The sequence below is a fragment of the Hippoglossus stenolepis genome, chromosome 15 (assembly GCF_022539355.2).
Source record: "Hippoglossus stenolepis isolate QCI-W04-F060 chromosome 15, HSTE1.2, whole genome shotgun sequence".
Taxonomy (NCBI): Eukaryota; Metazoa; Chordata; class Actinopteri; order Pleuronectiformes; family Pleuronectidae; genus Hippoglossus; species Hippoglossus stenolepis.
In genome coordinates this window covers 11,233,827-11,261,218 of record NC_061497.1, presented here as the reverse complement: position 1 = coordinate 11,261,218, position 27,392 = coordinate 11,233,827, and the positions used below count along the sequence as shown (strand labels likewise).

At 41.3% G+C, this 27,392-nt stretch overlaps 1 protein-coding gene across 4 annotated transcripts in view; it reads left to right on the top strand.

The window, feature by feature from the left end:
• Positions 1 to 708: 708 nt before the first annotated feature.
• Positions 709 to 27,392, top strand: part of LOC118122597 (disks large homolog 4) — a 45,139-nt gene continuing 18,455 nt past the window's right edge. The window contains exons 1-3 of one of the 4 annotated variants that reach the window (XM_035179417.2): positions 709 to 928; positions 11,590 to 11,751; positions 18,663 to 18,719. In XM_035179417.2, coding sequence (XP_035035308.1) covers positions 827 to 928; positions 11,590 to 11,751; positions 18,663 to 18,719 — 321 coding nt within the window. In that variant the 5' untranslated portion in view covers positions 709 to 826. The remainder of the gene's footprint in view (positions 929 to 11,589; positions 11,752 to 18,662; positions 18,720 to 27,392) is intronic. The other 3 variants (XM_035179419.2, XM_035179420.2, XM_035179421.2) reach the window with 3 other exon arrangements.

Below are 27,392 nucleotides of genomic sequence, written 5' to 3'. Positions count from 1 at the left end.
CCACATTGAGTCTGGTTCGGCTCGAGGTTACAAAGGAAGGAAGGAAACCCTAAAAGGAAGGTTTTGACCTAACTATGCAAAGTACCTTAAGATAATGTATGTTGTGATTTGGCTCTACACATATAACATTTTATATGGCGGGGGGGCTGTGCACTAACATTTCAGCACCTTGGACAGCTGCTGTGGTGTTTTCTTCTTCTTTTCTCTACTGCTCCAACAGGGGGCGCAGTGATCACACTGTAACCTGCTTATCTTTGACTGTAACGTGGTTGTAAACCAGGGACTGTTTGATGGGGCATCATAAATATTTCCAAGTTACCACTTCCTTGAGGAGAATGTATTTTTTTATTTCCCCCATACTTTAATATCACTTCTAGCCTCGAGGGATTAATGATCAAGTGGCGCTATCTCTCTCTGCACAGCTTTGTATATAATTATTTATGTACACACACACGGGGAGAGAGAGAGAGAGGTGTGTGAGAGAGAGAGCGGGTGGGTGGGGGACTATAGAATATAGTAAATGATGCTGCCGGTGTTAAAGCGTTGTACAACATGACAGTGTATAGCGACACAAGCGGAACAGACATGGGGGATCGGAAGTAGTTCGCCTATTGGAGCCGGGCACCGCGACACGGTCACATTTGTACCGGGCGTCCCTCTCCATCCCTCCACCCCTCCACCCCCACTCCGCGGACCTCCTCCGTCCATGCGTCTCTCTCTCGGCGAGTGGCGGCGGAGCGACGAGCTGCGGCCGATCTGTGCCGTCTTGTGTTGAGGAAGAGGAGGAGGAGGAGGAGGAGGAAGAGGAGGGTGAGCCTCTGGACTGATGTCTCTGCCTGTCAGGAGTCTGAAGTGTCTGTCGCCGGTCATGTGCCAGTGTAAGGTCATCTGCAGCAACCGGACCCTGTCGCTCATGTTCGGGTGCAAGGTAAGCAACCCTCGGGGGGCACGCACGGCGGCCGCGGTGTTTGCAGCAGAAGCAGCAGCAGTCTCTCTCTCTCTCTCTCTCTCCCCTCTCTTTTCTTCTACATGCACAATCTGTATTGTTGAGTTTGTTCAAACGTGTAACGAGATTAAAATCAGACAGAGGCGCGTGTTTGCAAATGCGGGGTTTTCCGTTTGAGCCACAGCTGTGATCGCGTCGCCTTCTATGGCTGATTTGAACCGCGCGTTTTCCCTTTTTACACAACCACCAATTAGCACAGGGATCACACTCTGCACCTACGGCTTCCTCTCTGGTCCATATGTTCTCAGGCACCTGCTTATTCTCGCAATACCTTTACATCACCGCCTGCTCCTGGTCCCCCCCCCCCCATGCTTATATGGCTGATTTCCATATAGCATGCTTGGCAGGATGTGGTTGTGTTTGATGACTGCGCTTCTTCACCATATATGTCGATGGTAGTGATATTTAATGAATGAAACATCAATCAACATCAGATGTCCTCTACTCCCCCTCCATGGGGCATGTCATGGTGGAGCTAAACATATGGTTCACGTTCTGGTTTTGTATCAAAGGAAAAGCAAACATGTGTGACCTTGGGAAATTTACTTTATTGCTCAGGGCCACTTACATATCATTCATCATCAGGGAGGCTGTGCTGCAATGGAGGCTGAATCCCGGCAGGAAATCAGGTAGCAGGGGCAGTGTCGCTGCTGCTGTGGCCTACCGATGAATCCCACCTTATAGCCATGTGTTTACGGCACGGATTTGGACTTTGTATCTCGCCGTCGCGTTTAAAATGTGCGAACCAAAAGAAGCACGATCGTTCATTCATTCAGTGACTGTACATCACCTCCCAGATCCTCGCTCCCTCCCTCTCAGCTTCAGGTGTTTCCAGTATGGCAGCCAGCTCAGAGTTCCCTCACACATGGCACTCTAGTCTGTTACTTTCACCAAGCCAAATAGGCTCGCTCCAGGATTTGTGGCGACTCTTTGCCAAAATGATGTGTACAAGTGTGCAGAGCTGCGGATCATTTGTCTGTCGATTGAACTACGACATATTAGTTTGTGTTCCATCCGTTACAATTCCTGGATTTCATCAATTACGAATCAGTACATATGAAATAGGTGGATATTCTTGTTGTATTACATTTCCTCTTTTAAGACGAGGCCAATTTATATATTTGAAAGTTACTGCTGTTAAATTAAAGTGGGTGTTTGCTTTCTGGTTTTATAAAAACGGTGGTCCTGCTGTGCTGAGTTTTACTAGCGCACATAATCCCCATGTGTATCCACACCACTCTCCTGGCTCACATCCTCTTCCTCTGTATCTCCATTCGAGACACGTCTTCCTCGTGGAAAAGTAAACCAAAACTCAACTCCCACAGACTCAAATAGCTGCAGTCATCATGATCAAACATTAATTTTGTGATGAAAGCAGATTTCAAAATGGGATTAATGGCTCAATTAAGATGAATTGTGCTTGGTAGTGTAATGCTGATCGGGACTGATCTGGCTTATAATGAAAGGGGTTCCGCTCATCTTACGGCAGACACTTTGTTTTTGAGTATCAAATATCGCTGTATTCGCGGCCTCTATCCTGCCACAGTTACTTCTGTCCTTTGAAACATGCTAATCACCTGAAAGATTCAAGATTACCTTCTGCCTTGTTGTGCAATACCCAAATACCTTGTTGGTTCACATATGTCCTGCAGGTGGAAACAGCTTGTGTTCAGTCTGTTGCAGTCTCATGGTGCCGGTTTCTTTCAGCCAGATCTTTCGGGATGCTGTATATTGCAGGGATGTGATTCTCTTTTTACTGTTCCTCTGTATCCTGCACCCATTTCTTGGTTTTGCTGCTTGGTTTAATTCCCTGCTTTCTCCAGCAGTACTGTAAGTTTGCTACACATGTGTGTCACAATAGCTGTTCATTTTCAAGGTTATTTGTTTGAATAACCTTTGTCCCGAAACAAAGCCCGGCACGGAGCCTCTCACTCATCTTAAACTCAGGATCTTAATTAAAAGACTCTTTTTGTGGCTGGAAGCCTTCAGCGGTACTTTAATGTGCTCTTTCATGCCTAATGCCCATTGATGGCCTCACGACGTTTAATCAAGATGCGCCGCCTCGCCGAAGTTTGAAGGTTTGCGTTTCAGCACGGCGCTCATATTGAAGGGCACGCAATGTAAACTGGCTAAAGGATTGAGTTTAAAAATGGAGCATTAATGCAATGAATGATTTACGACTCAGGGATCAGCATGCCGTCATCTCAATATCAGGATCGATGATCGGCTCACTGAGGATCGGAGAGAGCTGAGATGTCTTTACTGGAAAAATACCACACTGTCACTCATTACCAGTCAGACAATCAAATGATTTAGAGGAATGATGGAGAAAATATCAGAAGGCCAGTATTAAAGCAGTGGTGTGTCTTTCTTTACTGCAATAAGCAGTTTGTATTCCTGTATGTGAGGCAGTGGTTTTACGTTTCACATCCTTACTGTAACTATTGGTACAGCTTTACAGTATTTCCTTCCTATGGATTTGACCCATGTCACCCTGCTGTTTGTGGCTTCTTCCTTTATGAAGAGCAGTGAACTCTGACCGTGAGCTCAGAGAACGGCAGCAGCAACAATGTGCAGAGTTCAGGTGCAAGATTGAACCATCATCACTACCGTGCTTACGTGCTCTTCCCAGCTTAGCTGTTATCATGTCCGGCAGCTGGTGTTGTGTGAGCGACAAATGTGTTACTGCAGGAGGAAGTATAACACAAAACTAAAGCAATGTACAGGAATGGCCCTCGTCCGTCTACGACAACCATGGATTCCAGCAGCCTCACAAGATGGCAGCTTTGGAGTGGGTCATCCATTAACCACAGGGTCGGTAGTTCAATCCCGGGCTCCACCAGTATATATGGCAAAGTGTCCCTTGGCAAGACAAAATTGTGGTTTCTACACCAGAGTGTGAATGATGTGTAATGGAAGTGTGTAAGAATATTTTTAATGTGACTTGTCGTGTAAAGCGCTTTGAGTGGTTGTTAAAGCTTGGGTTGGTAATTCTGGAAAAGCAAGCAGCAGCAGGGTACACTTTCCAAAAATGCAACGGATACATCCCACCCCCTCATTGACCCACTCACCAGAGCTATGCCTGACAATAACTCACTCGCCAACTTCTGGCTATTGTCTCTCCGGCTGAAAACTGCTTTTTTCCTCCTTCTTTAAGACAAGTTTATTTGCTGACAGGTGACAGAGTTTCCACACTGCAAGAGTCTCGATGGCTTATTTGAAAGAACTCAAACATTCACCCTTGTCAACACATGATCTTTTATAAATTTCAATCTGCATATTATCACAAGACAGATTGTGCATTAACCTGGAGGTGAGCACATCAAAAGGTGAAGAAAAGGTAACTAACGAACTGACAGAGGCCTTCGATATGAATTCACCCTGATTAGAAACAGTACAGACAAGGACATAACATATATATATATATATATCTTTTTTTAAACTCACTCTCTCGAAGCATCTGGCAGAGATATGCATCAATGACCTCTAAAATTGCATTCAGTCTCAGTGCGGTGAACAAACAGAATCCAAGTAACTCGCCCTTCAGTTCATGAGCATTCATAGAAAGCAAAACACAAACAGAATTTCTCTTTTTATTGTTCAACAAATAAAACTACAGCCAAAATCATAAAAGACATTTCTTTTTCATTGTTAAAACGTATGTTTATATATCATAAGTGTCTCGTTGCGATGAATTTGGATTTGAGGAGTGAGCTATTTATTGAGATAAACCTCTGATTCCTCTTTTACTGTGTGAATAACAAATAACAAACAAGTATTTTGGCCAACAGCAGTGCTGCAGACCTGTGTTTGCAGGCAATCTCACAGGATAACAGGAAATACCCACTACTGCAATAATTGCACGTTTGTTTCCAGTGTAGAACCATTTACCAGTCTTTCAGTGCTGTGTGTTAAAATGGCCTCCAGTGCAACATACATAAAAACGCATGTACTCAGCATAAAAATGGCCCGTGCATGCTCGTGTGGATGGAGGGGGAGGGGAAGAAATAATCAAGACCACTGGAGCATGTGTGTGAGACCTGTGAGGAGAAGTGAGGGGAATAATTTGCACCTCGACTGTAAACTTCAATATAAAATAGCTTCAAATTAAATTTTTTATGTTATGTTTAGGGGCCAGTTTTACAAAGTTTAAGTCCATTATTTTGCATCATCAGGATAAGGTGGTTTTTATCTAGTTTGATGCAATGGAGACTTACGAAATCCAGGCAATCGTCAGATTCCCTGAAACATCATCTTCATATCGTTCCCATCTTGTCTTAGAAACAAGCGCGAGGTTCCTGTGAAAACAGGCTCTAGACAGTCAGTACGAAAACCACCCCCACCGCACACAACCCGCACCAGAAGGACGACAGCCAAGCACCCACTATACACCACAATTTACTGTATCTATGACTCTAATCTGATTATTAAATTCCAGGATGATACATTTGTGTGGGTTTTTATCAATGATGATTCATCCCACAGAAATGATATTCAGGATCTCATCAATTTGACTTGGATGAACATAAATTAACAAGCGAATTAATCAGGCTGAAGACCAAATGTTGCATTTCTAAAACAGTACTGAGCATTTAAGTACGAGGAGAGAAACAACGTGTGTTTTCTTTATTTTTTATGACATATGACAGATGGTGACAGAAGCTCAAGAGCACTTCAGGGATTTTAGTTTTTATTCTTAGAGAAAGTCTTGGACTGTAATGAGCTTTAAAACATGTAGCACAGAAAGTGTTTTTACATGTTTAATCAAAGTTTTAACAGGAGAATCTGAGAACCTTGATCTCCCTGGGGGAAAATGTACTGAACCAGTCGAGGTGCTAATCAATATCACAATTACACACCTTTTTAACAGAGGTGGAGTCGTTTTATGTTGCTTTCCTTAGAGCTTGATTTCTGATATAAATTAATAAATGTATAATATATTATAAATGAGTAAATACACTCCCAGGTAGGAGCTTTGTATTTCACTGTTAACTTTCAGCATTACATTGAGATTAGAGCGACTACAGCCAACAGCAGCTTAAATTAGGGTGAAAGAGGGGGAATCTAGAGCGTCTCCATGGGGGGATAAGAAGCTTGTCTTTGTTGTAGCCCCACTTTTTGATTTGACTGGATGCATTGTTACATTAAAATCCTGCCTGGTGAAGCTTTAAGCATTCTGCCCCATGGTAAGTGTAAAGCTCTGCTGCTGCTGCTGCTGCTGCTGCTGTTGCAGCATAGCTACAGGATACTAACACTTGTCCAAGTCTTGTGTTGAAACTCTTTGGAGGATAGACTGAAAGTGAGCACCGGCAGAAGATGAGTGAATTCCCTGTCTTCTGAGGCTCACAAACACATATGCATGAAGAAAAACAGTTGGGCTGTTAGGTCCATTTGTGATAATGCAAATGAGATGAAAGCTGTGTTTGGGGTTTGGCATGTGAGGAGAAACTTAAGAGTGAAAATCAACAAAGAGGGCAACAAGGGCTGCATACTGATGGACTGTGGTGGAGATGATGAAGTTCAGATGACCATCAGAGAGCCTAACCTTCATGATGCTCTGTCAAAGTGACAATGAGGGATGATGCTGTGCGGCAGATGCGACACGGTTCCTTGCATTGGCCTTGAAAGTAGTTGGGTGTGAACGTTTGCTCCAATAACATCCAGCAGGTGTTCTGGCCTATATACAGTATGTGGAGGGAGGTAAACTCATTTTTACAGCGTTATTGATGGATGAACTAGAGCCTGGATCCCAGTTTAAACAGGTTAATACAAGAGATACACTGTAAAATATGTTTTCATACCAAAGAATTTTTTTTATTTTTTTTTATTTAAAAGGCAAGTGACATCAAGATGTGGATTTGAAATGTAAAAACTAGAATAGCCCATAGTAGAGAACATATCTCCGACAAGGCCAAACAGTCCCCTTGTGAAGAAACACATATATAAATTAACTAGATCCTGATTTTTATTTGGATCTGTCATGCATATCAGTCCCCTACATATGCCCCATTTTTCTTCAAGATCCATGAATTATTCTCTAAGAAATCAAAGAAAATATAGAAAAATGGTCTATTCCATAACAAAGTGGACAAAAAAAAGTTAGTTAATTAGTTTTTGCATATCGATGCTAACTAACAAACCGCAGATGAAAACATAACCTCTTTGACGGAGGTAAAAATGGCTGCATGGCTCCAAAGAAACACGTGTGTTTAAGTCTAACAGAAGAGCTCGATACCAAACTTGTGCTAAACTGCATTTATGTATTTCTTGATTATTAATTATCACTTGTGTATTCTTGATGTATATGTTTCTGTTCAATTTCAATCATCTATTTATTTGCATCTATTTTCTAATTTAGTTAAATTCAAGCACATTTACCTACCTTATCACTGACATGCACTGTCCTGCATTCAACTAAACTCCAGCATGTAATTCCTTCTTAGGACGCTGTGAAGTGACACGCAGACTTACTGTATCACTCAGCATAAAATCCCCTTGAGTTCATCTAAGCAGGAAATGTTCAAATTAATCCAAACGTTAAAAAAAAAGAAGGATTCATTATCATTAAAGAAAAATGCAAATAGATGAACTTGCCAGAGCTTAAATTTTGTGGAGATGCTGCAGGGACCTTTGATTTGCACCTGAAGAGCTGCTGGTGGTTCGTGTCACAGCCTGCACATCGAGTGCATTTGGAGTCTAAGTATCTCTGAAATGATTTGCCTGAGAGGGGAGATTAGCTTTCATTCCATTACCTAATGAACAGCAATTTAAAGCTCAACGTTGGTCCTTGAATTACAAACAGAGATGACGGTAGATAGGGTTTGACATTTGCTTTACATTAAGTTGAACCATTGAAGGAGCAGCTTCTTTAGCCGATGTCTAAGTATTATTACAGTACAGGTGGGCCAGCAAATAATCTCCTTATATTCACCTTTCCAACCGAGTAATTCCTTACAGATGTGCTGGTGGCCTGCCATGAATATACAATGATACAATAACCCCTGTTAGAGGTGTTAGTGGGTTTAGTTTGTATATTACAAGCAGTTTTTAATTGTTATAGTCTTTTAACCCTCCTGCTTCAGGAAAACAAATTTTACAGACATGATTCCATTCCAGTTTTTCATTTATGTATCCAGGCCTGTGTTGATGTAACCGTGGGCATGAGGGTGCAGACAACAGATCATAACATAAGAGAAGAAATTCCTCTATAATATTTAAATCAGTCTCTTGTTGCACTGTAAGAGAAAACATCTTTAAGTTTTAGAAGAGACATTGATACTTCTGTGGCCTTTGAATGCATTTATGTAAAACTATTGGGTTTCATAAAACCTAACTGAGTCAGATTTAAGTGTATGGTAATTGTTGGGTGCTTATTTGAATGACTTATAAATCATACAGAAAGTAAATGGGGGTAATTATTCATCAGAGAGTTGCTTGCAATAGTTCAGGCTGAACCACAGAGAAGACATATCACCAATATTAATTGCATACCTGTGGTGCAACATTCCTTTGTATCATAGCAACTAGTTATAGTCCTGCTGCTGCAACTAGTTTGCTTGATGTTCTCCTGACACTAGTGCTGATGTTAACATGTTTACATACTAGATTTAAACATGTGTATTTTTCAGTCACATCACTAGATGCAGAGTTTTATTTGGATCTGCACCACTCATGAATTTCAGCCCCCTATACATGCCAGGTTTTTTTTAATCACGATCCCTGAATTAACATTTAACAAAAATGTTGAAAAATGTGGTAAAAAATTTGGATTCACCCCCTGATCCAGATCCAATTCAAAATGTAATGGGTTCTTCCCTGACTCATATCACAATCTCTCATCAAGTTTTGTGATAATCTGTTCATTAGTTTTTGCTTAAACCTGCCAAGTAACAGCAAACAAACAAACACTTGCAGGTAAAAACATAACCGGCTTGGCGGGAGTCGCATACACTGCACTACCAAAGGCCTGTAGCCAAGTCCAGACAGTATATCACGATGAGTGAATTAGTGTGAAATTGTGCAGCGTATGAACCCTGTGTTCAAATTTATTGACAGAGAAAAAATATAACCCCTGTTCTACTTGTCGTCCGGCCGCCTCGCAAATCACAAGCTCAGTTTATAGTTGATGCGGATGGCCACACACGAGGGTGGAGTGTGAACCCGGCTGTCATTGAAAGTGAGGAGATGCAGTTTCATTTTAAACGCTGGGATAATGGTGCAGATTTTCCAAGAGTCTCTCCTTGAAGGCATTCATCGTGTTACACTCGGATGTAACAGAAATAGTTTTCAAGAATCGAATAGAGAGGTGGAGAGACAAGTAGCATCTGGCCAATCATAACATTAAGTGTGTGCGATCGTCCAGTCGTCAGTCGGACACAAATGGTTGTATACTCCACCCAAAGTGTTATTTGGATGCTCGGATAGCATCGCTCTCTTCCATGGCCAGATTTCCCTTCTCCTTCAGGCTCGAGTGTTCAGAACAGCAATAAACGATATTGATTTCCAACATGATCTTATATGACCTAGTTTTGATGATAAGAGTATAACCCGGCCCTCAGACTCCCCTTATATGCCGGTGTATAGGTGTTTGGGGGAAGGGGGTTTATGAAGCTATACCCGACCATCCATCTGACAAGCATACTGGCCCCTGAAGGCATCATCATCTTGGGCAGAAGTTCTCTTGGTTGATTGTCGCAGGACTCAGAGCTGCCTGTTCTCATAGTGACCATTAAATCAGGGACTGATTTATATCTGAAACACAACGACCAATATTTAACTAGCAGGGAAATATGTTAAGTGCGTCCTCCTCGGCTTCGACTCTCAGTGAGAAACATCTGAAAATAGTCTTTTACATCACATCAACAGTATTTTTCCCTTTGCATAATTGAGCCTCTTATATCAATCTAGCATTCATCCTCTTCCAGATAAATTAGTCTCGGACTCTGCTCAGTATATTTGAACGTGGAGTTACTCTGCACAATGATACAATGTGCCGGTAAGAAGAGACGTACCTAGCTCTCTGCAGAAAGGACATGTTGTAACGCACCCAGAGCACCGACTTTCACATCCCCCCACCAGTGGGACAGAAGGCGACATGGCAACATGAACGTTGGTCATGCAGGAGTGGGGGAGGCAGCAAGGAACTCGGCCTACTTTGAGCTGTGATTCATGTTGTTTACTATTCTTTACAAGTTTTAGATTGTGATTGTTGTTATTGAATAAAAGGTGAACAGATATAGAAAGGTTTAATTGTAGCAATTATGCAGAAGTTGTTCAGCTCGGTATTCTATTGTCAATATGTAATTGGTGGTTTACAGGTACATAATCTTTTATCTATGTTTGTATTAATGTAGCAGTGCGAAATAAAGAAAAATCGCTTGTTTCCTTCTCATAAACCTGTAATCATGGAAGGGTGATATCAACAACTATTCATTTTCTCTCCACTGCACCCCCACGCTGCTGTTCTCTGCTTCCCTTTTATTGACAGACTCACTTTTTTTTTGTCATTTTTACCCACCCCCCTCACTTTCTCCTCTATCTTCATCTCTATTTCACTCCTTTTCTTTCTTGCTGTCTCAGTGTAATGTGATCCTGGACCGATGCTGGCAGCCCCGACCGTGGCACTGCAATCTCTGCTCCGCTCTGGTTGCTAGGCAGCCCCGTCTGAGACAGGGGGCTCGGTGAAGCACCTCCCTTTCCGTCTGCCTCCCAAACAAAAAAAAGAGAAAGGCGAGAGGAGAGTGGCGGGGTTGGCCATCAGGGCATCAGCCAAAATTCAGATGATCTTCTCAGAATATCTCAGTCTTCAGACCGGACTGCTTCACATCTGCAGTGCAGCAGTGCATGTTGTGTGTGTGTGTGTGTGTGTGTGTGTGTGTGTGTGTGTGTGTGTGTGTGTGTGTGTGTGTGTGTGTGTGGGGCTTTAGGGGGAGTAGAAAAACGCAAGCGCTGTCACACAGGACAGTGTGGCAGACCTCCACTGTGATGCTGCCCACCTTCTGATGCGTTTGTGATGGAAAATGCCGCGTGCATATTTTGTGTCATCACACCTAGAATGAAGCCTACCATGTGTGGCGAACACAGTGGGCTGCTGGCAGGCTGCCCAGGTGTGGGATATCGGTAGGGGAGTGAGGTTACGAGGAAGAAGCTGCATGATCTGCTGCTGTAGAGCTGCTATGAGTCACAGGCTCTAGTTGCTCCATGTGGTTGTGGAGGACGATCACTTTGCTCAACACAATGGCAACATTCTGAGGCTCTGTTCTATGTCATGTCCCCACTTTGCACATGGAGGCGTCGCACATGTTATGTGGTAGAAGATATGCATATAAAACGGTCCGCATTCATCTGTGATGGACACACTGCTCTGGGGGTTGGGTGAATTTGACATTTTGTCATGTGTTTAGAAGAGCTGAGACATGAATGAGAGGCTAATGGTGGATTTCCGTTTGTGATCTAAACATTATCATTGCTTAACACGATGACTATTCTTTGTTTTGAATTACATAAACTAACTTCATGCTCCATCAGACCTGCCACTGCTAACAGTCTTGTTTGTATCTGTGTGTGTGTGTGTGTGTGTGTAGAAGTACAGGTACCAGGATGAGGAGACGCCCCCCTTGGAGCACAGTCCAGCACATCTGGCTCAAGGAAAAAGTGCCGAGATGCTTCATATGAGCGACAAGAACCTTGCTGCCATGGAGGCCATACATGGCTACACGCCACACACGCATATCTCTCCTGTCAAGGTAGGACGGACACACACACACACTCTGTGATGTACATTGCTGATCAATAGCTAACACTAATACAGTCAGTCAGCAGAGGACGGAGCTTTTTTTGACCCGATTAAGTCGTGACATTGGCGAAGTGAGCCACTTTAGTCCTGTAGGTAATTGTATAGATTTTAGGGATCGAGGTGATATCTTAACAAATCCCAGTGAAATAAGACATTCGAATTACGTCCCTTAATATGCTAACAAATGAATAATTCAGAATATCCCCTGTTCAGTCACCACATGGATTTTTTATCATAGCAAAGTTTTGTACATTTAGAGTCATAACATGCTCTAAGCTTGTTAAAGTTATCTATACGTTCAATATGTTGTCTGTTTTGAAATCCTGATATTTTTCAACGTAAATACTTTAATGGGTATATAATATATTTATGAGGTAATCTGGCCCTCGACCTGCTTATTGGGTAACTTGATATTAGAGTTTAACAGCTTGGAAATCAAAGTGCAAGTGGGAACTATAGACGTATTGAGGATTGAGTAATCTGATCACTGGAACCATTAACAGGATCAGGTGAGAAATCAGTTTATCCTAACTGAATTATAACAACAGTAACGATTACAGTGGTCACTGACTGATGAAATACAATTTCTTACGATTAGTTGTGTAAAGCAAATGTAAAATGTTAGAAGATCCAACAGTGGCATAAGTGTAGCTACAGTATAAGGGGCCAATATTGTAGCAATATTATATGTGTGTGTCTGTGTCTGTTTGTGTAACTGTACCACAATCCATGTGTGCGTAATCAGATTTGTTAACGTGTTAAAAATCTGTAAATGTGTAATGAGATTTGGAAGTGTATTGAGATTTGCACATTTACAAATCTGATTACACACACATGGATTGAGATAGTGACACAACTCTCCACACACACACACACACACATAAAATTGCTACTATATTGGCCCCATATATAATACTATGATAAGTTTATTTTCTCTTAGAGTATATGTTACACTGGTTTCATGGCCACTGTTTGGGAATATGTTTTATGAAAAATAAATAATTCAGGTTATCTCCTCCTATTTTCTTTTACAATTCTACCATAAGAACTAAACGATCGTGTGCAGGGTTGTTCGGCCTTGGCGGAGGAATGCCTTCAATTGAGTTCTATTCATATTCTTCTCACCTGAGACAAATGTCTCTCTATGAGACAGAGAGGAGGCATCGACACAGAGGACACAGGAGCTACTGGTCACACAGTCCAAAGATACAGCTGACATCAGTCAGAACACGAGCACAGTCACTTTGCCTGCAGTGCAATAATGATTACACACTGTAGTTATTGTAGCTACAAGTGCGAGCAGGTGTAAGCTCTAATGCTCACTTAATAACGATCCGTCTCATATGCCCACACATGTTATTCAACAGCCTCACCGGATATTAAGACATTAGAGCTCCTGTATGTATTTGCTTTGAGGGGTAAGCGTTTCCAGATTTCCCACAGGGCTGCACGGTGAAGTCGCTGGGGAGCAGATATGTCCATTAAAATCTTCTCTGTTAATGAGCGGAGAGAATGAGTTAGTGTGCTTTACAGCCTCCATTTAAAACATGCAGAGCGTGTTCAGCCTGAGCGATGGTGGCCATGGAGACTTCTCCTTGCTGGTGCTGAGAGAAACTGAAAAGTTGAGTGGTGGCATTGAAGAGTCTGTTTAGGGCGTCCTACTGGGACACTAGAAACAATTCATTATGTTAAATGGCACAGAACTAACTCTCACAGCCGCAGAATTTTGAATTATCATCATATCAGTGTATCATACGAGTTACACATCACGTTATTGATTATATTCCGTTACTTTTTGTTCACTGCTCCTTATTCATCTGGACAGAAACTGAACAAACTGCAACTGGAGCAAAACACTCCAAATAAAGGTCACTTACTGCTTTTAGACTGTATATAAAGAGAAATGACATGACTGCTTCCCAAAAGTGAAGCCAAAGTGCCTCAGTCACCCCCTGGTGGGGAGCTGTAGTACAGGCCTTGAATTCTGCCACTTAAAATGTCAAGTTACAGATTAAATACATTTTTCTCAAAGACGGTTTCTGTCATTTCAGGCAGTTTTAATAAGTTATTTGAGGCCATAAGATTGGGTGACATATCATGATCAACAGCTGAAACTAACGTGCGATTATTCGGATGTGCATATCAGGGTGACCTCGATACCATGGCTTAACACCACAATCACTACTGTGCAGAATCTGGCTCCAAGTTTTGTGCACAAGATGGCTGCACCTGTATCCATAATATTACAGGAAGAAGAGGAGACTACGATTACACTGATCACCAGTATCTAAAATCAACCGCTGAAATCAGCTAACAGGAAAAGTTCAACCGACTATAACCAGAACAGAGAGAAACAAGCCCCAGACAGAGTTTGGTCATGGTTGTTTGGTCTAACAGTGTCCGTATGTCTCTGAGTGACTGTGAGCTGCTTTGTCAGGTGTCAGTCCAGCAGCTGCTGCAGCCAACACAGAGTGTGACAGCCGAGTTTGCACGTGTCAGCCTGATATAATGTATGATGCTGTTGGACCAGTTTTCAGGGATATTTTAGGCGTGATGTACTGTAGCAATCAGGGAGATCCAATAAAAAAATATATGATATAGTGTCTTGTATCATGTGCTTTGTTACACAAGCACAATGAAATTATCTCCACAGAGAGATGTCCCCTTCTGACCTTTCTTGCTGGTTTGATAAACTCCCTTTGTCCCAGTGGAGTTTGCCGTTCACCAGGGGATCAGTAAGCACCATTTATCCGGCTGACAGGGAGAGAGACTATGTCCTTTCTCTAAAATACACCATTACAATGTGATTCAAGTCTGTTTAAGAGAAAAATGTAAATGTGATGTTTGACCTCCAGTGTTTCACATCCATTATGTGAGTGATTCAGTTATTTCCCAGAGGCCTTGTGCCTTCAGAGTTTCTAAATGATGACTATGCCGGTAGAACTATGAGTTCACACAGAGGAAATATCACTTTATGCCAAATAATAATTACAAACCAAAAGCAAGAAGTTAGTATCTGTAACAAGTCTTTGAATAAATGTCATTAAAAGATTAGGTGTGTGATATATTATATATTTTTCATACAGCAAATTTAATTGAGACAACAAACAGAGGATCATATCTGCTGACTGTAAGTATTGATCATGTAGCCAAAGTCTAGTTTAGTTAAATCCTGTGTCACACCTCCTTTGTCCAGAAACTGTTAATATCACATGAATAAGCCACGCCATTGCAAAGTTGAAATGGCCCTTACTTTAAATAAACATGAGGGCATTGCAGTTTATTTTGAATCACTCTCAGTCTCTCATGAGCTTTTCAACTGCCATAAATATTCACTAGCTCAATAATAAGTGTTAATCCACCTCTAAAAATAGTCCCCAACCATTGCTCTATTAAGTCCTTTTTGAGGAACCTTTGCTTAAAGCCACAGTCACTGGCTGTTTAATAAAAGTACATTAAAAAACAACTTTTTAAAAATTAAAAAAGTTAGTTCAAGCTTGATGCTAACAAGTTATAGCAAAACAATTGCCAACTTTATTTTTTCAAAATTCTTTTTTGTGTGTTTTTTCAGTCCATTGAGTGTTTATTGACTGGGAGGCACAAACACGATAGAGAAAGTGGAAAATGGAGACAAAGAGAAAAATTGTTGTTTTAGCCTTTCATGAGATTTGTTGACAATAATAAAAAATATAATTTAATCACGACAGTTGCTACCTTTTGTCAGTTCACAAACTATAGATGAGAAATAATAATGTCTATTGTTTGGGCTTAGCGGGTAAGATCTTTAATTGTTTTTGTTTTCAAGGCAGTGTTAAAAGTGTAGGCAGTCAACACCTACGAGGTAAACACTGGAATCAAGGATCTTCATTAGGAATCATAAGTAGAAGATATTAGAAAACGCACAGGATTCATCAACACATGTTTGTGTCACGTTTCTGCTCTTCACTGTGGCTGCACCGCACGTCCATGTCCTGAAGAGTCTCGATTATTCTGACTCCCAATGTGTTTCATTGAAATCAGAGAATAAAGTGCATTTTTGCTGGATAGCTGCTGTTGAAGTGATCAGTGATGATGGAAGGAGCTCAAACAAGTTGCAGAGTGAATTTGTTGACCACCCCTCATCCGTCAGTGGTGTTTGTATAACAGGATTTTCTCCTTAATTAGCTCGGTATTATTCATGCATTTTTCTTATCACACTTCTCTTAGGCCAAGGAGCTTTCGTGAGTCTTGATGTTGTTTTGCCAACCATCAGCAATAAGTAAATTAATTTATGAGTTCATGTGAAATTACTACATGTCACCATATTGAAATCTTAGACTATGCAAATGAAGAGTGTTTTGTATATTATGTAATATGCACTGTCCTGTACTTAATGGATTTTCTGAAATCATGTACCTGAAAATTACAAAGTCCAAAATAAGCAAGAACATTTCAGTGGTATATTTGGCGACTAGCTCACTACTTTGGTGCTGGGACTATGTCTTTTAAAAAATACATTTTGGAAGTGTATACTATAAAATCACTTCTGTCTGGAGGAATGTGTGCAAGGCCTTTTCTTCACATTGCCCCTCCAGACATACAGGTACAACTTTACATAAAATACACAGATTTTATATGACTAGATTTCAAATTGGAGCTGCATCATAAATTAACATTGGATATTTCCTCCATCTGCTGCTCACTGAATCAAAACAAATCAAAATATAAACGTGTAATGGCGGCGAGAAAATCAATAATAACATTGTTATTAAAAATGAACAATGCAGCAAAATTCCATCTTGAGAATATTTTCTCCAATCACATAAAAGGGAGCATGTTGATGTTGTTCACGATGTTTGGGAACCAGGATTGGCCCTATTTCTATTTCTGGAATGCTGCCATTATTTATGAAGTCTTGTGTTTCTCTTCAGGGAGAGCTGAACGCACTATGAAGTTTAAAGGTCCAGAGTAGACACACTTAGTTCAAAGTGAATTGTTTGCATGAATAACAATATGTATAAGAAAACACACATATATAAAAGGTAAAGCAGTCCGAGGCTTTGATGGCTGTGGACTGGCTGAGGAGCCATTTTGTTTTTTACCCACTCATGTGAACATAGTGTACTTTGCTGTATTCTCATATGTAATACAAGACGTGCGGGTATTAACATTTTATGCTTGATGAGCTCTAATTGCAGTGAGTGTAGTAAATTAATAAGTCTGAGGATGATGAAGAATATGAGGATTATGTTTTTGCTCTTTGTGATTGATGAAGATTTTTGATTAAGAGTCGCTTACAATGATGATTGTGACAAAGAGAGGAAGGCTAGATGATGATGATGATTTAAGCACTAGTGTGTTGCTTCCTCGCACAGTGATATGCAGCGTTTCAGGGGACTTTGGCAAAACCTGGGGGGCACTACATGAAATAACCCACCCCCCAAAATAACAACATGATACCAAGCCACATCATTCCAATCTTCAAACTGTTCTTTGGTATCAATATTGTAAACAAAGTTCCCCACCACCATCCCAAACACATCACACACACACATTTACACGTTGTAGTCTCCAACCAAACTATTTAACTTTTGAAAGTTAAGGGGGTTCTCAGTCAGCTGGGGGTCCTCTCAGCTATGGGCCTCCTGGTTACATGATCGTCTCTTCTTTATCTTACTCTTCCCCTTCACTTTACACAGTCCCACCTCTCCCTGCTTGGTGTCTGAGTCTTTCAATGCCCTGCTGTGCCTGTTTGAACCTCCTCACTAGTAAAGTCTTAGGAGGGGTAGATGCACCATTGAGCAATGCACAGAAGTCTCCAGAGGAACTATACATAAAAGACGACGTCTGTACGAGGAAAGAGAGGCGCACAGACATAATCTGTAAATATCCGGATCAGCATGAACCCAACTCCCGGGTAGTCCCGCGCAGGATCAGCAAATACATCTGTCCCAACATTCACACTTGAATAATATACTTTATACTGCAATATAAAACTGTTCTAGTGGGAGGGAAAGCGTCTCCTGACATGTGAAAATTCTCACACTGCTGCTATTTGGTCCAATTCATAGACACAGGGTGTGTTGTTTGTGCTTCAGCTGTGCAGAACTCTATTCTGCATAAACAGACATAAAGATGTTTTTTCATTATTCCATCAACAAGAAATCAATGCTATCAAACATATTCACGATGTGTGTCATGTGTTGTATTATTGATCATTTTTCCTAATTTGTGGTTTACTTTGTAGCAGATTAATGAATACAAGCAAGTGACTTGTTTATAGAATTGCCGTTGAACAGATTTAATGATCTAAATATCTGTAAATACCTACAGAGACACATGACCCTGGTCCTGGTATTCTCCGGGTACTCCAGCTTCCTTTCGCAGTCCAAAGACATGCAGATTGGGGTTAGATTAAGTGGAGACTCTAAATTGACCGAATGTGAGTGTGGATGGTTGTTTGTCTCTGTATATCCGCCCTGTGACACTCTGGCGACCTGTCCACGGTGTACCCTGCCCAATGTCAACTGGGATTTGTCCCCCCCTCGGTATAGGTAATGGATGGATGGACATATGAGATTCACAGACAGACAGGTCATTAAAACACCCCCATTTTTCTAGTTTGCATTAACATTCCAGGAGTTCAAGTCCAGGGAATAACCTTGAAGTATCAATGTTCACATTAATCAACCGCAGTCCTTGTGTGAGCTCTGCTGACTTGATGGAACTCTATTCTAAACCCAGATGTAAATGTGTGTCGTAGATGAACTTGTCAGCATCAGCTCTCATTATTAAAGAAAAACACAAACGACACCGTTGTTCTTCCCCAGTGCCCCTCCGCATACCCTGCAAAATGACCCTCTCCCTTCTGTTGTTTTGCAGCCTGTGTTGATGTCTACGGGACACACTCCAATGTACACATCAGCTGTTTCCACACTGGTAAGAGCACAGCGGTCCGTGCCGCTCCGTCACCCCGAATGTTAACAGTATCATCATCAGTCATCGATTTCATCATCAGTGTGATTTTTAATCCTCATCCTCTGTGTCACTCAGCGTTCTGCCTGAGAGACGGCCGGCCGCCATTTTATCTGTCTCCCGATGATATCAGTGTGCTCATAATCATTGTCATTCAAATCTCCTTTGTCTGACAGATTTGTTCCACTTGCACTCAATAACTATTTTAGGGCGTGAAATCTCATGTACGCAACTGAAAAGTTTTTATATGTTGGGTTTCGTTACACTATAATATTCCTGTTATATTCATCTTTCTGCCGCCACGCTCTAAAGGAAAAAAAGATGCTATCGCTTTCCTGCAGCAAAGATACTATGCAGGGAAGGAAATGCATTGCAACGTGGTTCCTATTTCAGTGTAAAGACGTGCAAGTGGCTTTGCAGTTCCTCAGGGCAACATTTTGCACAAACACTTATCCTGAAATATGTAAATCAGTGGAGCAGTGGCCATGAAGCTATGAGAAATGAGTGGAAATTAAATGAATCCTAATTTGCATCACTGTTTAAATGTTGCCATGATAGCATGAGGGTGTAATAGACAGGTAGATGTAATCTCGTTGCAGGACAGGCTGAAACCTGTAGGGGGCAGTGTTAGACTGTGCAGTGACTTCCATAACCTTGAAAAGATGGCTGCGGTGCTTTCCCAATAAACCATTTTTATGATCAGACAGTTTGTATAAGGCTTATGTGCCATGAATCGCGACCATGATTGTGTCTATCTCGCAAGACAAAAGGCGACGGCAGAGGAAATCACACGTAAGCACAAAGCAAACAATATAAAATGAAGTGTAAAACACGGAAAATCTGAAAACAGAAGCGGGTCTGAAGTGAACTTTGAGGATTTATAAGGGGACAACACAGGATCATTAGAAGGATTAAACTATTAAATCTGTCTTTCACTCTCTGTTGAACAAGTTGTTACGCTTGTAACTATACATCATTTTATTGACTTTGTCTGCTCGCCCTGACCTTGAACAGCCCCCCCCGTCTAATAGTGCCTGCTTATAATTAAACTGCTCAACAACGACATCTGTACCCTTCAGTATAAAGTCATCAGGCAGAAAAATGTCTTCATATACATTCCTTCACTCAACATATGCATGCATTCAATGTTCCACGCCGGTTCGGTATGTGTGCCTCCGGGATGTAACCCATCTGTGTGTGGATGTCTGTGCAGCCGCCGTAGAGCCTGTGTGGTTGTCGTTGATGTGTAGGTGGTGTCGTCACACTGTCTCTTTATTGCGTTAATGGCGTGGGCTTTGCCAGTACCACTCCAGGCCTCCTTGATTTATGGGTAGGATTGTCTCTGGAAGCACTGCAACGGTTTGGCAAAGCAAGAGGAGGTCTTTGGGTTATGTACATGATTTAGCAAAGAGGTGCTTTAGCTTCAAATGACATATATTTTTTTTTAAACTTAGGGCATAATGTAATTAGAAATGACTTTTTCCCACACTGTGCAGAACTTCTGATATTGATCTGTTCTCACATTAATGAATCCTCCCTCGTGTCTTCGGAGCCATGTCCTCCTCTTATTATGTGGCGACATAAATTTCCTTGACATCATGTGCTGTGATCAGACTCAAAGTTGTTCTGTCTGACAGCAAACACAAAGTTTTATTCAACATTTTATATATCAGATTTTAAGAGGCAGGCTTCATCAGTTGATCTTTTACAGAAAGTGTTAAAAGTGCTGTTTCGAAACACAAAGTCAGCGTTGAATCTTCATGTTCACAAACCTTACAGGTTTTCAAGATCATTTCAAGGAAAACATGATTCATGATAGACGTTCTAGTTATCAACTGAACCTCTTAATTACGCTTTTAGCAAAGCTAAACCCGTATTCTCCAACCCAATGAGCTATATTTGAAGTTACATTTAACATCAGTTTATATCTTCTTTTTTTATTATTTGTTTATATATGTTCATATACATTCTCTTGTCTGACTTGTGTTAATGCACCAACAAGTTTGCCACTTGATCTCATTGTACTCAGTGCAATGATAATAAATGAAGGAATTCTAATTCTAAAAAAGGTATTGCCCTACTTTTACAGCAAGTCCCATGTGCATGTTATTATTGGCTATTCAGGATACTTCCAAATTTCAAATATAGAAAAAAAATGAAGGCATCTGTGTCAAACTCTGAGGTAATGAGAAAAACAATTGTCCAAAACCATTATTTTTTCCCTTTGAAAAAATGTTAAAGGTTCAAGGTTCAATGTTGTCTTTATTGTCCCACTTGGGGGGAAATTGATTGATAGTTTAAACCCTGCAAATACACATGACAGCATCGACTGTGACAATAACGCACTAAAACATGGAGCTAGTAAAGGGAATGGAAGTTCATGCCACTTCACTCACTGACTTTTTTAACAATACATGAAGCAGCCTACATTTATCTTGGCAGATCCAAGTTCTTAGGCTCATAATATTACACAACATTGTCATTTAACCTTCACCCGACGAGCTGCGAGCGAGAAGCAGCAGGCACAAAGTGCTGACCGAAAACCCCCCCACACCGCTCCCAGTGTGTGTTACACTCTCTTCAAATGAGAAACAATGCATCTCACCGTCTGTCCTCTCTCACCACAGACACAACAGAGATTATATATGTTGTGCAAAAACTCTCCTCAGACAAAACAGTTAACCACTCCTCCAAGATGTGCATGACACTTTGCATACAGACGATTCATTCTAATGTATGGATTCAATTAATGTTTTCAGTTTTCCCAGGAGCTCTCCATCATACCCTCCCCTCTCTGCACTCTTGCCTGAGCCATATCTGGTTTCTATCTTCATTTTCTCCGTCCTCCTTAGTTTTCTTTAATAAATGTTTAAATATGTCCCTGCAGCTTTGGTGTAATTACTGTGCAGCAGCAGCAGCTCAGGTCCTTCGGGAGGGAGAGAGGGGAAGCGAGACAGAGAGGAAGAAAAAAAAGAAATGCACTCGGAAAGAGAAGGAGAGAGCTGTTCGTGTTGAATTGGGGGAGTAAGACAGATAGAGGGGGCCTTGCAATTGGAAGGCTGAGAAAACTAGATGGGTAGATGGAGGGATTTTATTTAACAAAATGAGAACGTCAGCTGACAGCTTGTCCTTCAGCGTGTCCTTAGGTAAGTCTATTAAATGTGCACGCCTTTGTGTGTTTGTGTGCATATGCAGCGTATACTACACACCTGTCAATCCATCGGTCTTTCAGAAAGTGAGAGACTGAGTGAGAAGGGGAAAAAACTGTGGGTTTAAACCTGAATTCTTCTCCTTTTCCTGTAAGCAGCTGAGGAAAATTGAGAACAGGAAAAATGTCAGATGTCAAGCTGTATTTCTTTCACAATCTCTGCCACTACCATTTTGAAGTTTCACTACAGAATCGGGGTTAGCAGGCCTACAGTCCCCTCTTTAAGCAAGAGGAGTCGGGCCACTCTGTGCCACTTGTCCTTCCACGTCCAGCCAAAGTATAATACCTCCCCCTCTCACATCACCAGCGTAGACATTATGCAGAGAGACAGCTAAGTAATTGCCATCAAACTTTCCTGCTCGCTCCCCGTTCCCTCAGCAGCGGGGATGGGAGGGGTACGGTACAGTAGCAGCAGAAAATATGAACTGCATTCTCACTGAGCACAGACCAGGAGCAGGGGAGGCACCGCCATCGCAGTCCACTGCCACAGACGACGAAGAATGGAAGGATCTGTTTGTTAAGGCCCTTTTCTTTTGTATTCTGGATGGGTGATTTCCGAAGATAGGACAACTGCGTCTCAGATAATGAGCTTCATTGGTGATGAGTAATTTTTCAAATGCGAGCCTCTGTTTGGTGGAGGATATTAGGCTTCCACAGAAGACTCCAGCACCTGCTCACCAAGAGGATGATACTAATTGGGCTGTCCTCTCTTTGTAATTCTTAGAATCTCAATCAAAGGTGTATCCTGTGTCTAAAGCATGGGATTTTTGCTATTATGCTCAAAGGACCCATGTTAAGTTAAAATAGCTACATAGCTATTAGGCAATCTGGATGATCTGTGGTCTCTCACCAACTGTTATGGCAGAGTCTAGACCTAATGTTTCTCTTTGCAATTATGCTTTTGTGGTATTTCTAAAAGAAGAAACTTGGAGAGCTCACTTTAACACCCTCAGTATGTAATTTTAGAGGCGAGCAGCGTTTGCTCCCCAGTCATCCACAACAACGATTTCAGTCTTGGCAACTGAAGCAGAATGTTCATGTCCGTGTGGTACGCCAAAAAGATGGGCAGCCGCTTCCTCAACAATGTGCGGAAAGCCAAAAGGCATCGACACCATAAGATGGTAGGAACTTTTTAAATGATGTCTTATTTTTAAATATCGTTGTACTTCAATATATTTGAGAAATCTTTCACGAAAATGATATTGTGCTTTGTGGCTCAAAAGATGTGCTGATAGATTATTACCAACACCAAGGTGGCTATGTTTTCATCTGCATTTGTTTGTTTGTTAGTTGCAGGATTACATCAAAACTAATAAACCGCTTTCCATGAAGTTTGGTGGATGGGTGGCATCACCCAAGGAAGAACTTTCGTTTAGATCAAGATCAGAGGGCGGATCCAGGAATCTTTCTTTCTTTAACATTGTGAGATAGGGCGTTTTCTACTTTTTTGTTGACTTCTCAGTCATGGATCTTATGGAACTGATACTGTGTCCAGATCTAGTGAATTTAAATGTAGTTTCATTAGGGGACTGGAGGTTTCACTCTATCGAGCGCCATTCTAGTTTTGGATTGTGTTATTATCGTGGTACTAATTGGTAACAAGGGTTTGTCTTCTACCAGCACAGATACAAAGCTCAGGTCAAGGCTGTGGCTACACTTAGGGCCCAAGATAGATATTTTAAACTTGGTGAATCACAAGAAATCAAATGTGGTCATACTAATCAAATCCTGCTCAGGCTGTGAGTGGGTTGTTGGTGGAGTGAGATGAAGATATGTTCTACTGCTCTGATGATGAAGGTGCTGCTTTGATCCTTCATTTGATATTCAAACAAACATGGAGACAAGACCACCAACATTACCAACACACCCCTACAACACACAAACCCTCATGGACGCATGCCACCACCTTTTCCTGCACTCCACACATGTACCAGGGGTTTACTAGGAAGCCAGTAGATGAACAAATCTAGATTAACCACCATCGCATCCTGCACTGAAACCAACAAACTAGAACAGAGGTTGTAAAATCAACAGCCATTAAAGATGCCTCACAAAAACCACAGCTACATATTACAAAACACTTCACAGGAAGTCTTGTCTTCTTATCCCTGCACAGCTCTGAGGTAAAGGTCAGTCTGGAGAAGGTAATGCATGCCAACAGAATGTTACTGTCGATTTAGTTTGTTTCAGATTGACATTGCGTATTTCACTTAGAGGTCAGTGTCTTGTTAATTGAGCGGATGGCTTTTACCTGTTGGAGGCTTTTCAAGCCGCATCAAGGTGTGCAGCACATGCAGCATTAAAGCCGCTAATGCAACCTTTGGTTTGTGTCCAGAGCCGGCTCGCCGTCCTCTCTGGTGACATTGCAAGTATCCTTTGCACACTTTATCTCAACTTGAGACAGCGCATGGTGTTTTAAATATTCGTAGGCTTAAAAGGGATAGCTCACCCTGAAATGTCTCAACTCATCATCTACTCCCCCCTATGCCCATAGAGGAGTGGGCAAAGCCACTCCTGATGGACTTTTAGGCTTAAAACGCAGTGTAAATGACCTTGTTTCGAGTCGAATATGAATGTCGGGGCTTGTGGACACTTGTATGACACCACACCAGCAGTATGGAGGCATGGTATGTTATTTCTGTTTTATTATGTCTGAAGCTTTAGCCACTAGTTACTTCAATTGTATTTGATTCTGCTGCCACACTGTTTACCCCTGAGACTCCTAAAGTGTTTTGTGCACTCAAACACTTCACCCACCCCTCCATTGGCATAGTGGTGAGTAGATAATGAGTGCATTTTTCTGGGTGAACTTTCCCTTTAACTAAGCAGGTGACTGTCAATATTATTGGCAGCCTGAAAGCGACGAGTGGTGCGAGTGCGTGCACAGAACATGTCTGGCAGGACGTGCATGTTTGCAGGTGCACATGCGCAGAGCAGCAGCTGGATTGATGAGATAGTTTGAGTGTCCTGTGAGTCTCATAGCAGGAGGTAGCGGATACGGTACCGTGTGCAGCTACAGCCTGCATATAGCCTGCAGCTTGAGGTTTCCACTGCTAAATTGCCTGTACTAACTATTTATTCAATTCTTAAGGGAGAAAAGAAATCGATTCAAACACATTGCTTCATACTTTTGGTGCTCTGTGTTTTGCTTCAGTGCACGCATGAATATTTATGGAATTATTACATCACAGCATCGCTCAAAAACTCAGTAAAATCTGGGAATAATTTAGCCAGACAAATCTCAATAAATGTGTTTCATTTGCTGCTGAATATGCTTTTTCTGGCTGTTGTTAGGTATGAATTCATCAAGAGGCACAGGTCCGGGTGCAGAGGGGTGATGGTGCTGCCTGTGGAGACATGGCAGAGGACAGGGTGGCTGAATAGGTAGTGCTAAAATATAGGTAGGCGAGAGCAGCCCAACACTGTAAATCCTAACAACCCTGATGTCGAAAGACTTGACAGAGCAGAGAGAGGGAGAGAGGGCTCTGTCTAAATCCCTCCAGGGGAAACTGCCTGCACTAGACTTGAATTTCTACTGGCTATACTCATTATTTTCTGTCTCCAGATAAGGATGAATTTGACGTAATGTTCGGCAGCACGGCCCGTTGGACACAGCTACACGGTGAAGCTCTGCACAGGCAACTCTTACAATCGGACAGTGTTAGGTTAAAGCAGAGCTCTGCTGGCATTTTGTGCAGGGCTAGGGGAGGGTTTATGTCTTCATACCTTTCTGTATATTCATGACCGTTTCTCTTTATAATGGAAGATATGATTAATATCATTCAACAGTGACGATTTCTAAATTTCTAAAGAAAAAAGGGACTTGGAGCATTTGATAGTTGTGTTGTGCAAAAATGGATTTCAACCACAATTATTTCAGCAGGAATCATTCAACTTAATGCAACATCCATGCTGACTCATTGTTATTATCAATCAATGAGTCAATTAATACATTTTCTATGACTACGCTCAAAATGTCTGCTGTGAAAACGTTCTATTGAAAACTACCAAGAGAAAATTGCACTGATATTCATAGACATCAATTTCTCTGTTGTACAAAACATATTTGTTCATCATGTCTTTTTAAGCACACGAAAGCTCAAACTCATATCAGCGATATGGTGGCCACTTTATTAGGTACACCTGTAATTCAGATTGTCTGCATATGTATCGTCTGACAATAAACTAAGATGTATTGAGGGCCAAAAAGAGATTTTAAGAATAATGTCATAATATAATGAAAATAGAAAGTTTCTTATACAAAGTCCTGATATGGATTATAATGTGGTGCTGATCATCCGCAAGATTAAGTATTTTGTTATTTGTGAAAACTACACTCAGCTCACAACAACATTCTTCTTTTTAATACGGGTGACAAGCTGATCTTCTTCTATCACCTCTAAAATTACTTGTAGCCTAAAATTATGATTTTATTCTCGCAATATCACAACTTTATTCTTAAAATGTCTGATTCTTTTCCTTATAAGTACCCAAAATACTTGTAATATACAGATTCTACTTTTTGCTTAAAAAGTTTCCAATTTTGATGACCCTTGGGAATAAGTGTAAATTAAATTACATTATTACTGAGGTTATAGTTAAAGGTGGTGTTGTATGGGCTATATTATACTAAGAGGGTTTTATATTATTTATAAATTTAGCCTCTCCATTTGCATTCATGAGGTGAATATTAGAAACACCTGGGAATATAATGCAGCCCAGTACAACGCCATCAATAACATGGCCTCAATGCTAAATATAAGTGAATTAACAGCTATAGGTCAAAAATAAAATAAAGAGCATAACAGGCCTCGTAAAAGTAGAGTTTATGGAGCAGAAGCATTGGGTTGCTTTAGTTTGTACATGTGCACTTCATAAAGTGGGAACTGAATGTTAAGAGCCCAGTTCTGTTTGCAAAGAAAATACAAATCATTTTAATAATCTGTAAGAACAGTGAGCATTTCTTCATGTTCCCATTACAACTTACTCTCTATAAAGACAGAACGAGGAACTGAGTGAAAAAACGAACAAACAATTTCATCACATAAAGATCGCTGGGTAAAAATTAGAAGTGTGTTTAGTTGGGTTGTGTATTTGTGTGTGTCGGATTGGGAGCGTAGTTGTTTGTGTGTGTCGAACTGGGATAGAGTTGTTTGTGTGGGTCGAACTGGGAGCGTAGTTGTTAGTGTGTGTTGGACTGGGAACGTAGTTGTTAGTGTGTGTCGGACTGGGAGCTAGTAGTTTGTGTGTGTTGGACTGGGAACGTAGTTGTTTGTGTGTGTCGGACTGGGAGCTAGTTGTTTGTGTGTGTCGACTGGGAGCGTAGTTGTTTGTGTGTGTGTGGACTGGGAACGTAGTTGTTTGTGTGTGTCGGACTGGGAGCGTAGTTGTTTGTGTGTGTCGAACTGGGAACATAGTTGTTTGTGTGT